Genomic DNA, 12,328 nt, shown 5'->3' on the forward strand with positions numbered 1-12,328 from the left:
ATTCTTTTTTTTTATGAATTAAATCCAAATAAAGTTATGTTGGAGAAAGCTCCTGAATTGATAAATATTCATGAGATGCACCTTTTTAGCTCAAATAAACCTTTTCCCTTACAAAATAATACATTTAGAAATATACTGTTTGTTTCTGGAACACGACCTAGTATAAAAAGTGTTTTTATAACCAGGATAGAAGACCAAAACATCTCAAAATCTCTGATGTTGCATTCGTGAATACCTTTCAGGGTCTCATCTGGCATATGTGCATCTGCTGAGATTATTTTTGTCCAGAACCATCCATCACACTCCCCTACATTAATGAACTATCAAGCTCAGCGGACAGAAGCTGTGTATCAGGAATGTGCCTCTGTCATCGGGAACAAATTCAGAGATGGGATGTCTTGTGGCCTGGATCTTCACGTGAGGTTATCATGTTGATGGATGGGGTTATGGATTTAATGCAATATCTATGTTGGATGTGATCCACAGGCGGGATTTTTCTTTATTCAGTGGGATGGGGAGACGTGTTTATTTGCCTCAGTGCCATGATGGTTTGGTTTATGGCTGGATGTAGTTTATGGGTGTTGAGCTGTGTGTGTGGAGGGCTGGGCATTTGGAAGAGTGCTGCACCATACTCATGCTGTCAGGGTGAAATACACAGCACTCTCTCTTGATTGCTGTGTACGGGGCTTCAGCCCTATTCATAAAAATGCAATTCCATGCAGCTCTGTGCCTGGCTTGACTAAATAAACTACGACACCCCAGAGAGGCAGATTTAAAGCGTAGTAGAGGCTCAATTACCTCACCCAGACGGTTTAGGACAAGCATGTGAAAATACACTCAAGTAGGGCTGGTAGCCTATGCACTAACACCATTTTCCCCAGCATAATTTGACATCACAAGAGGTGGAAGAAGTACTCAGATTATTTACTTAAGTAACAGTAGCAATACTACAGTGTACAAAATACTAGTTTACAAGTACAATTCCTGCATTCAAAATTGTACTTAAGTAAAAAATATATTAGCACAAGAATATACTTTAATTAGCAAAAGTAAAAGGATGCGTTATGCAAAATTGCCATTTTGAGCACCAGATATTTTTAAATGATTGGTGCATTAATGTGTTCATCACTTCATTGTTGAACTTGGTAAAGTTGGGTTTATTTCAATCAATCAATCAATGTTTAATTATATAGCCCAATATCACAAATGTTACATTTGTCTCAGTGGTCTTCGCAGTTTGTACAGAATATCAGTATGACAATACGACACCCTCTGTCCTTTGACCCTCACATCGTACAAGGAAAAACTTCCAGAGAAAACCTTAAACTTTCACAGTTTAAAGGGGAAAATGGGAGAAACCTCAGGGAGAGCAACAGAGGAGGGATCCCGCTCCCAGGACGGACAGACGTGCAATAGATGCCGTGTGTAAATCGAAAAGATAATACATTTACAACATAGGTAGACCAAATGTTTGGAAATGCATGTGTCTATAATAAGAAGATGAATCCACGAGGATGTCAGCAATCTTGTGGGAGCCATCAGGGAAGTAGTATGGTGAGAGTCTGGCAGGACCGCAGAGACAGGTTCAGCCACGACTCGAAGTCCAGGACTCAGATCCAGTACTCAGGATAGAGGATCCAGGACACACGACCACAGCAACAGGATTAGCCTCGACTCAGGATCCCGGCGTATATATGGACACAAAAAAGAGATTTGGGGGAAGCTGGGTTAATCGGAACATGAAAGTACACAGGTAAACAGCCAGAAAGACGGAGTAAGGTGCCCCCCCCAACAGTCCAAGCCTATAGCAGCTAAACTAACGTGCACTCCCTTAGGATAGGTTGAGGGAAAAGGGTAGCAAGTAAGAAGTAGGAAACAGAGGTGGAGAGGCACACACAGGGAGAGAGGTCCCCACTGGAACCTGAAATTGGTTAGAGGTAAGGAGTAGGTCTGTGGCTACGTTCCACACTCCCGGGCCGGGCTAGGCCTTCTCTGCAACCTGTTACCCTCTATTAGAACCTCGAGAAGTCAGAGAGGGGAAAGGTTTTGGATAAAGTTTTAAATATAAGATCTAAGTTTTTAGGATTTAAGTGAAAGAGTAAGAACTAAAAGAGGCACAACGTATCTACGTCAATGCACTCTTATTAGATTATTTTATTTTATCACTGTAAGCTTTATCAAAAAGGAAGGTCTTAAGCGTACTCTTAAAAACGGATAGGCTGTCTGCCGCCCGAACACAAACTGGAAGCTGATTCCACAAATGTGGAGCTTGATAAGAAAAGGCTCTGGCTCCCATTGTACTTTTAGAGACTCTAGGAACAACCAACAACCCTGCATTCTTTGAACGCAATGCCCTAGTAGGACAGTAGGGTATAATGAGTTATTTAAGGTAAGATGGCGCCTGCCCATTAAGGGCTTTGTAGGCGAGAAGAAGAATTTTAAATTCTATCCTGTGTTCTATAGGGAGCCAGTGTAAGGCAGCCAGAACAGGAGTAATGTGGTCCCTTTTCCTAACTCTAGTTAGTACACATGCTGCAGCATTTTGAATCAGCTGAAGCGACTTAACTGACTTCTTGGTACACCCTGATAATAAAGAGTTACAATAATCCAGCCTAGAAGTAACAAATGCATGGACTAGTTTCTCTGCATCGTTTTGAGGCAAGATATGCCTAATTTTGGCAATGTTGCGTAGATGGAAGTAGGCGGTCCTTGAGATTGATTTTATGTGGGCGTTAAAGGATAAATCCTGATCAAATATAACACCAAGATTCCTTACAGTCTCACTGGAGGCCAAATTAATGCCATCCATAACTAGTATATCTTTAGATAGTTTGTTTCGTAGATTCTTTGGGCCGAGTACAATAACTTCAGTTTTGGTCGTGTTTAACATCAAAAAGTTTAAGGTCATCCACGTTTTTAAGTCCTTGAGGCAGTCTTGAATTTGATTTAGGTGATTGGTTTTATCAGGCTTGATGGATAAATATAGTTGAGTATCATCCGCATAACAGTGGACATTTACAGAATGATTCCTTATAATATTGCCTAGCTGAAGCATATATAGTGTGAACAAAATAGGTCCAAGCACTGAGCCCTGTGGCACTCCATGGCTAACTTTGGTTTGCATGGAAGATTCATCGTTGACATGCACAAACTGAGAGGGTTCAGATAGATAGGACCTAAACCAGCCTAAAGCAGTTCCCTGTATGCCAACTAAGTGCTCTAGTCTTTGCAATAGGATATCATGGTCGATATTATCAAATGCAGCACTGAGATCGAGCAAAACAAGAATAGAGACAAGTCCCCTGTCAGAGGCTATTAGAAGGTCATTTGTGACTTTAACCAGAGCTGTCTCTGTGCTATGATGTGTTCTAAAGCCAGACTGAAAATCTTCAAATAAATCATTGCTTTTTAAGTAATCACACAACTGTTTTGCGACCGCTTTATTTTGGAGAGGAATGGGAGATTAGAAATAGGTCTATATAATTGGCTAAAACCTCTGGATCGAGGTTTTGCTTTTTAAGAAGAAGTTTTATTACTGCAACTTTAAATGATTGTGGAACATAGCCTGATAATAAAGACATATTCATAATATTTAATAAAGAAGTGCTAATTAATGGAAAAACTTCCTTCAACAGCTTAGTTGGAATCGGGTCTAAGATACACGTTGATGGTTTAGAAGAAAGAATCGTTGAATTTAATTGTTCAAGATTTATGGCTGAAAAGCATTCTAGTTTACTATCTAGTGTAATATTAGAGCTTACATTTCCGGTAATTACTGAATTGAATTACTGAATTACTTTATACACAACTTAACCTATAATAATATAATAATGTGTGTTGATTTATATTTTGTATTAATAACCTACATCTGCAAAGTAACTAGTAACTTTATGTCAAATAAATGTAGTGGAGTAGGTACAATATTGTATTCAAAATGTAGTGAAGTAAAAGTTGTGTGTAGCATTATGCCAAAGTAGGCTACTCGGTAGCCTACCTACATTTTCTATTTAAGTAGGCTACTGTTCTTGAGTAAATATTACATTGCAACACTGGACATGACTGTATTTTGCGCATCACTTTATTTCTGATTATCAAGATATTGTTTACTGAAAACCTAATGCACCTACAAATGTTAAATAGCTGGATCAACTACTATTAACTACAAGTTGGGAAAATACCTGTTCTTCATGAAGAGTGACTCAACACCAGGTTAAGGAGCAGGGCTTTTTTTCTCTCTGGTTTGTGCATTTTTCAGCCTGTCTCACTATAGGCTACATCCGGGGTCTCTCACTGATCGGTGAGGTGGGTCATCGTGCTGCTGCTGAACCTGCAACCCCACCCATCAACAGGAGTGTCACCTGGTTTTCATCTTGACTTTTTAATGCAGCAGGTTGAAAAATAATGACAGTCCGAATTGGTAAGTGACTCCTGAAGTTAAATGAAACATTACAACCCAGTTGACGTCTCTAAACATGACGGTTTACAGTCATACATGCAGCTCTGTACTGAGACACAACAGTGTGTTGAGCTAAATGCTAATAACAGCTAACATGGTGACACGCTGCTGTAATTCTTTCACACACAGTGACGTCACAGCTACCCACAATGCAACGCGCGCCATATATTTTTTTATAAAGACGCCATTTTTCTGGAGGTGCAAAAATCCTGGCAATGCTAATATAAACAGCTAGCTTATGTTGCCAGGCAGAGCGCACTAGGTTTTTTTTTCTGAATTAACGACCGAAGAAATCGCTGCATGTCTTCGGATTACATCTCTGGACTTGAGGGGTGTGCTCTAGGTCGTTACCAGCGTAAACTAGAGCTGTGTGGGTTGTTGGATGTACAATGTATGGAATTACGACCCTCAAAAGTGGCCTTCGGTCGATTTTGGCTGCATCTACGTCTATCTTCTGGAAACACCAGGTGAATACCCCACTTGTCACAATAATATTATCATGCCAATGCATATATGTGGTATTTTAGAGTTGACTATATTGATATTAAGGCAATCGACTATGATATTCTGTATGCACCTCGCGTGAAATGGTTGATGCCGGATGTACGGTGTCGCCCTCGGCCCAAAACCCGTATGTGTGTGTGAAAGAATGTTTACAGTGCTAAATTGTTTTCTAATTTGATTACATTAAATCCCTAAATTATACCACAGGATATTTAGCCTTGGTGCAATATCATTTATAATAGATTATTTTCAATTGTTCTTACGTTGAAGAAACTGGATTGGAGGCATTGTGGTCTGCAAATTATCTTAATTATTCACACATTTATTGAAAATGGATGCCTCATAATTTTTTCTGTCTATCAACTAATCGATGAATCACCTCGAAAATAAGCTAGTGTTTTATTTTATTACAACAAAATATATATTTGAAAAAGGCAGCTTGATCATACTTGATCAGTGGCTTTAAATTATAAAGTTATTTGTCTTCTACAGAAAGATAGCTGCCAGTGATGGGAGACAGAGTCGGAGGGAGAGACAGCTGCTCATACATGACAATATACAGCCTCCAAAAAAACCTAATTCTGCCTCTACTTCCTGTTCAAAGAGAATGTCATTAAAGCTAATGAAGACAGAGAGGAGATTCATTCTGTTGGGCATTCATCTCTCTGACTTGAAAGTGAAGTATCAAGTCTTCTCCTTGTTACATTTGGCTTCAGTTTGACCTTAGCATTCTGCTTTTTCATCATGTTTGTATTCTACGTCATGCTCTTTTTTTAAACTGCTTTGGACATTGTGAAACACATCAATGTCAGTTATTTTTGCTTAATGCTGTCAATACATAGGGGGTATGGTTTTTCTGTATTGCTGTTATCTTTTCACCTGCAGAACCACCTGCTTAAGTCAGCCAAATACCGAGCCATCCGCCCAGTCTCCTGCCATTTCCTTTCAAAACAGGAGGATGTGATGCGAGGACGTGAGTGCTGCGGTCGAGTCCCTGATGTGCTCGCCTTGCAGGGCAGTGGTGTGAGAGATGGCTTTATCACAATGGGCTTCCTGACAATGTTTTCTCTTGTTGTTGCTTGGTAGGAAATTGTCTGTTTAACTCAAGTGTACCCACTGCAGAGAGACTAGACAGTGCAGCAATGGCTTTAGTGTGATACTAACATGTTGGAGTTTTGTCTGTAGAAGAGGTCTCCATGCCAACCGCTGCACAATGGGTACAATATAACTAACTGTGCCTCCAAGGCCTGGGAGGGTATTTTAGGATCTCGTAATATGTGCTCATTTGATCTCATGTCACTGTTAATCCTTTATTACACCTTGGTGTGTCGCTTAGCTGCACCGTGTGGAGTTTTTTTTCACACATGCCAGTATGTCTCTTTTTTTTTACTGCTTCACTGTGGCTATTAAGGTACATAGCAAAACAAGTAGCAGTTTACAAGAGTTATTTTTCTGTTGAGTATGAGCTCAGTTTTATTTTATACTCAGCAGTTATAAATACAATTCCTTTTCAAGACGAAGCCTCTGGAAACCACCAGCTGTACTACCAGCCCTACTTTTCCCTTTCTATTCAACCTCTCCAATTTCTCATCCTCCTTTTTTTCCCTCAGCACAGGGGGAAGATGAAGCACTCGAGTTTGCTAGAATCTGTTTCCCAGCAGCGGCCCGAGCCTTAAGATGGATCGAGGGGATTTGCATGGGGTGGGGTGGAGAGAGTAAGAGATCTGAGGGAGAACAGGAGAGGCAGAGAGAGATGTTACTGCTGAGGCTCTGCAAATGAGGGCTGAAGAGAGGGAGGAGAGAAAAGGGGGCATAGTAACACCTACCAGAAAACAACAGTCCTGTCCTGCTCCCAGAGCACAAATGCTGCTGTGTACTCACACCCAGAGTGAGGGGGGAGGAGGGACGATTAACTTTTACCTTCCATAGTCACTGTGCTCACCCCTGTCTTCCCCTCTTCTTTGCTCTTCCCCTTCAACCCAGCCTGTCTGGAGCCGCAGAGGACTGTCAGCCTGCACAGACGAAGCACAAGATCAGAAACTGTGCCTACAGCCCAGCTGCCTGCTCTACTACATTACTCTCCCTCCCTCCCACACACACACACACACACACACACACACACACACACACACACACACACACACACACACACACACACACACACACACACACACACACACACACACACACACACACACACACACACACACACACACACACACACACACACACACACACACACACACACACACACACACACACACACACACACACACACACACATTCAGAGAACTTTCTGTTGCGCACACACATGCTGACACGCAGGCAGGCACACCCCCTCCCATTATCTGTGCGGCGAGCAATTCTGCTCATATTGGTGTGAGCAGCGAGGGGCTGTATTTGGCTCCCCAGCAGCAGCAGCAGCAGCAGCAGCAGCAGCAGCAGCAGCAGCAGCAGCAGCAGGACGGGTCCAGAGGAAAGCAGTCATCACCAGAGATCACACACCAGCTTCTACAACTGAAGGCAAGCCCCACCCCCCTCTTCTCCCTCTTCTTTTTCCTCCCTCATCCTCTGCTCTTTTTCCATCTTGATGTGACGCAGTGTTGCTGACCTTCCTTTATCCCCCTCCTCTCTCGTCAGCGTGTGCCAGTGGGACAGCCATGGAGGACACCCTCACCTGCAGCCATGCCACCTTCTCCCAGGTGTTTGGACGCCAGGGACAGCTCATGCACGCCAGTGAGTAGCCGCAATTACACCTCGTGCCTCCTGACAAATCATTAGACTGCTGCGTGTCCCACATGTCAGCGGAACTGATCTCCACCCTCAGCATTTCTTCCTGATCCAATCTTATTGCCAGTTTAATTTAGTGTGATACTGAGGTGCAACAAACATCTTTTGAAGGTACACAAAAAGATAAGAGGATGATAGCTTTAAATCTCTCTGGGCTGTTGCTGCTGCGACAAAACAGAGTTTCTTTGGGGGTAAAACAGAAAAACTGGGTTATTCGTGGGAAGATGTGCATGCTTATGTATAGGGAAAGAAGACATTATTATTTATTTCTATTGTGATTGTTGTTGATGTTTCTGTTGGCTTGGAAGTTGCTGAGAAAAAGGTTGGATACATGAACTTGTGCAGGCAACTATTTTATTTTAAGGGGGGAGCTACAAAGGCATGTTTTTTCAGATTTTCTTTAGGTTGAACTTGGGGCTGTGGCTAAGCTTGGCTAAGGGTCGCATTGCACTTTTTAGGACTTGATGAAGAAAGATAAATCAGAAATTCTGTATTTGTTGTTGTGTTTACAGTTTTAAAGGTTTGTTAGCAAAGAACACTGCATGTCATTTACCAATTTCATTGAATTCGAAAGTAGCAAATCCAGATGTTTTTACTGTCAGTTGTATACACAGTATGACAGATGCTAGCTGAAATGTATTCATAATGCAGGTGCACGGTATTAGCGAGGTTGAGTCTGACAGGCAGAGACACTACTCTCAGAGCTCAGACTGATAGCTGAATTATTGAAAACTAAATCTATCAAGATTGTCAGAGCCGCAGGAACATTGAACACAACCTTGGAGCGCTGCAAAGAAGCATACTTCGACTGATATCTTATTATGTAATGCACATGGTCAGAATATATATTTCCCTGTGGAGGAAAGAGGAGCAGTGATTGACTTGCTTCCAGAATGAAAGTGTCTGGTGCCTCCTCCCTCATCTGACCTGGTATCGCTCCTCATAGAGTCGTGCTGTGAGAACTTAGTCAATGCCTTTGATGCCTACAGTATGCACATCTCACACAGTGTTATGATGGCTAATGAGGCGAGCCCAGGGCAGACATCAAAATATAACTGCCTTTAGAATTGCATCCCATACATTGGCTTTGCCACATCGGTTTTATTTCCCTGTGTTTCCCTTCATTACCACCTGCAGAGAGAAGTGTCTGAGTGCAGTTTCAAAGTGTGTGTCATCAGAAATAACCCAGCCAAGACAGCGCTTTGTGCTAATAATGGAAACACGTCAGTCATATCCTGAGCTGGAAAAATGCATTCTCCTTTCACACGTGTTTCTTAATAATCAGTGGTGCAGGATTTAATCTTTTGGGATTTATTATTCACATTTGATACGTAGAGGTATTTAAGAGGATGAACAAGAGTATCCTGCGCTGTGGATTGTTGTTGTCTTTGCTGATGTTCCTTTCCTCCTCTTTGCACCCTTTTTATAAATAATGCAGTTAGTTATGTTGGCTTAATACAGTGTTGATAAGGACACATTACTGTTAAGGGGTTGCACGCCCCTAATGGATATTGTGCTTTATACAAGTGAAACCCTGGAAACACCTTTGCTAACTGAGTGCTTTTGGAGTGCTGCTGATCTGTATTTGATGTTTTATATCGCGAACAGGGAGGGCCATCCTGGCAGAATTTATGTGTAAATCATTTGTATTCAGACGCTGGAAAGTCAAACATATTAGTCGTGATTTTCAAATATACTGGCCTTGTATTAATCTAAAAGCATGCCGTGCAGGGCTTTATGTATGGTCAGTTTATCTAGAGGACATCACTGTATACAAGAGAGGTAAAACAAGAGTAGGGTGTGGCAGGGTTGAAGATGCTTATCAAATCACATCATGGCTGAGTCTGTCTAGCCTTTAAAATAAAATTCTGAAATACCTCTGTACACAGGAGAATAAATAGATTATATACTTAAGATCAACTACACTTAGGTGCCACTTTATTAGGTAAACTTAGCTAAAACTAATGCAGAACAAAACAACACTGCTTAAATCCGCCCTACATAAACGTTATATTGTTTGGTTTTGTTCTGTATCATTTTGAAAGGGTGCAGTTTGTGTTGTGTCTGTAAGTCATTACACAGACCGGTCTTTCTATAATTTTGTTCTGTGATAAATAATAGAAACACATGTATCATTCTTTGCATTTAACAGCAGCAGCAACTGCATCGTTTAAAACATCTTAGTATTCCGTTTTTTACAGTAAAAAATGTGTTTGTTCATTTGTTTTTCGGACCCTCAGAACTTATCATGCATCCCGTATGTTGGGGTTTACAACTGGTATATTGTATTAACTATTTAGTGATGAAGTAAAACGTAAATCTAAATAATATAAAGTGCTGCCTAGCCTCCTAGATTGAGTATCCTCTTAAAACAAAATAACTTATTTGTAAAATATTCATACAGTATCTGTTTTCACTCCGATCACTGTGTCTATTTCTTCTTTTATGAAAGGCCACATGAAAGTGTGATGTGTATACAATATCTGCCTCATGCAAATTCTGTTTGATTGGGCCACATTGAACGGCTTGGCTGTCAGAATGCACGCACAAGCAAGAGGAGCAAATCACAGTTCCAGTTAGGCTGCTGTTGTGTTTTGATGTATTTATCTGAGATTTTATTCTAAGTGAGTGACATTGTTTTGCAAAAAAAAAGGAGAAGTCTTTATGAGAATATGTTTTGATGAAAACAAAGAGCTTTTTGTGAACAAACACTGCAGCATCTTGAAATGATAGATGTGTTCTATGATTTGCAGCCATTTAGAGATAAAACATTATTTTCCCGCTGTGCAGAGCCATATAAGTGCTAAGACTAATTCTTACATGGACACATATATTAAGCAAATCTAAAGCAAGAGAGTCCTTTGGTCCAAACAGCCTTTTTTTCCTTAGTGGATCTTTGCCTCTTCTATAATTTTCCCCCGGGCGAATGGCAAGTAAAGCTGCTGTTTCTGAGAACTCCATGCATTATTAACTACATCTTGACTTTCTTTTTGTCTCCTCTTCATCCCTGGTAGAATTCTCTCCTCTTTATCTTTGCTTTTAGTTTTACTAACATGTTGTCCTACTTCTTGCCCCTAAACCAACTGCAGCAAAAAAGATGTTTATACTGGCTAGAAGCTCCATGAAAAAAAGCTTAATTTGCACTGCGTTTGCACAAATCTCTGCATGCTCAGACTGGCCTCCTTCTTGCCCAGATGACCATATCCTGTCTCAGTCACCTTTCTGCTCCACTGAACCAAAGTAATGTGAGGATCGGGTGCAGTGTGAGCTTGTCCGCCGCAGTGAGGTCTACAGAGGCTTAAACTCTGAATAGCTCCATTCTCCCTCTCGTGTCGAGCCATCTTGGTGTCTCTGCTCAGGGAGGTCAAGGTGTTGGCTTTCGGCCAATGTGCTTGTCACTATTAGACTCCCTAGCTGCCGGCTATCAAACCTAATAGTATTTGATTCGGAGGGAGTAAGGCTCTTTAAAGGGCTTCTTTAATTGAGTCATTTTTTCAGTGCAGGTGTCTACTGAATCTAATCTAATAAGAGCTAACATCATTTTGGCCAAATGTATTAAACTTCCACTCTTGGTAGAAGTAATAAAATACATCAAAAAAAGAAAAAGATATGCGACCGATGCTCAATTGGCCCAGTCAATGCCTCAATGGTTTATGTATGCTTACTTACATTATTGATCCCTGTCTCTGGGTATCTCCAGCAGCACTGAAAATCACTTCCTCTAATCTCCATATTGCATTAAAGAACCCCAGTAGAGCTGAGAGTGGCAGACCCCGTCGGTCATCAGTCAGCTCCCCCCGACTCGCTACGACAGTTTCGGGTCAGTCAAACTGATTCTGTTAGTCTACAATAGCTGCTGTGAGTATCTGTTAAAGTTATATTCCATGTTGGTTGAATACATGTAGGGGCTGTTTGATGTGTAGCAGCGTGCTACATTTGATTAAGTTTTAATTATATGTATTTATTTGCAAACGCTCCTCTAGTTCTTAATGGCAGGGGATCATATGTATCTTCATTAGCACACTTTCCCTCGGGGTGATCAATAAACCGATGGGAGTAAGCTGACTGCATTAGTTTGGTGTTTTCTCTCAGACTCGACGTGCTTGCTCTTCGACAGACTTCTTGACTGACACAAGTCTCCTCACTGACAGTAGAACGTGTATTGCGTTGAGCTTCATGAACTCCTGATCTGTTACTCACAGCGGGACAAGAAGACAGGTACTTGGCTAGAGGAATATGATGCAACATGTGCTGCATGATGGAGCTCCTAACAGACTCTGACTGGGTTTTATGGTGTGGAAAATCCAACACATTGGGAAGGGAAGCAACCCTCAGGAATGGACTGCTACCACTTCCTTTCTTTCTTTCTGATGCATGTCTTATATACTTGCATTAATAATTATTTTCAACCGTCAGAAATAATAAGCACACATGAAGTTTAAATTGTATAGTGTATTAATCATAGTGTTCCCTCCCCATTCATTTATATATGTGAACCATGAAAGTGAACACTAGGTTCAGAAAACAAGGTGAAGATGGTCAACCTTTTATTATCAAAGGGGAATTTTAGAACGAAGT

General features: G+C 41.2%; 1 protein-coding gene across 5 annotated transcripts in view; it reads left to right on the forward strand.

Moving 5' to 3' along the window:
* The first annotated feature begins 7,179 nt into the window (after positions 1 to 7,179).
* kaznb (kazrin, periplakin interacting protein b) overlaps positions 7,180 to 12,328 on the forward strand; it is a 103,611-nt gene continuing 98,462 nt past the window's right edge. For 2 of the 5 annotated variants that reach the window (XR_004569300.1, XM_034219241.1), the window contains exons 1-2: positions 7,190 to 7,483; positions 7,601 to 7,696. Coding sequence is in view for 4 of the 5 variants with exons in the window: in XM_034219241.1 (XP_034075132.1) it covers positions 7,621 to 7,696 (76 nt within the window). In the remaining variant the exon portion in view is untranslated. Of the gene's footprint in view, positions 7,484 to 7,600; positions 7,697 to 12,328 lie in introns of all 5 variants that reach the window. The other 3 variants (XM_034219234.1, XM_034219233.1, XM_034219239.1) reach the window with 3 other exon arrangements.

This window comes from Gymnodraco acuticeps, unplaced genomic scaffold (genome assembly GCF_902827175.1).
Source record: "Gymnodraco acuticeps unplaced genomic scaffold, fGymAcu1.1, whole genome shotgun sequence".
Taxonomy (NCBI): Eukaryota; Metazoa; Chordata; class Actinopteri; order Perciformes; family Bathydraconidae; genus Gymnodraco; species Gymnodraco acuticeps.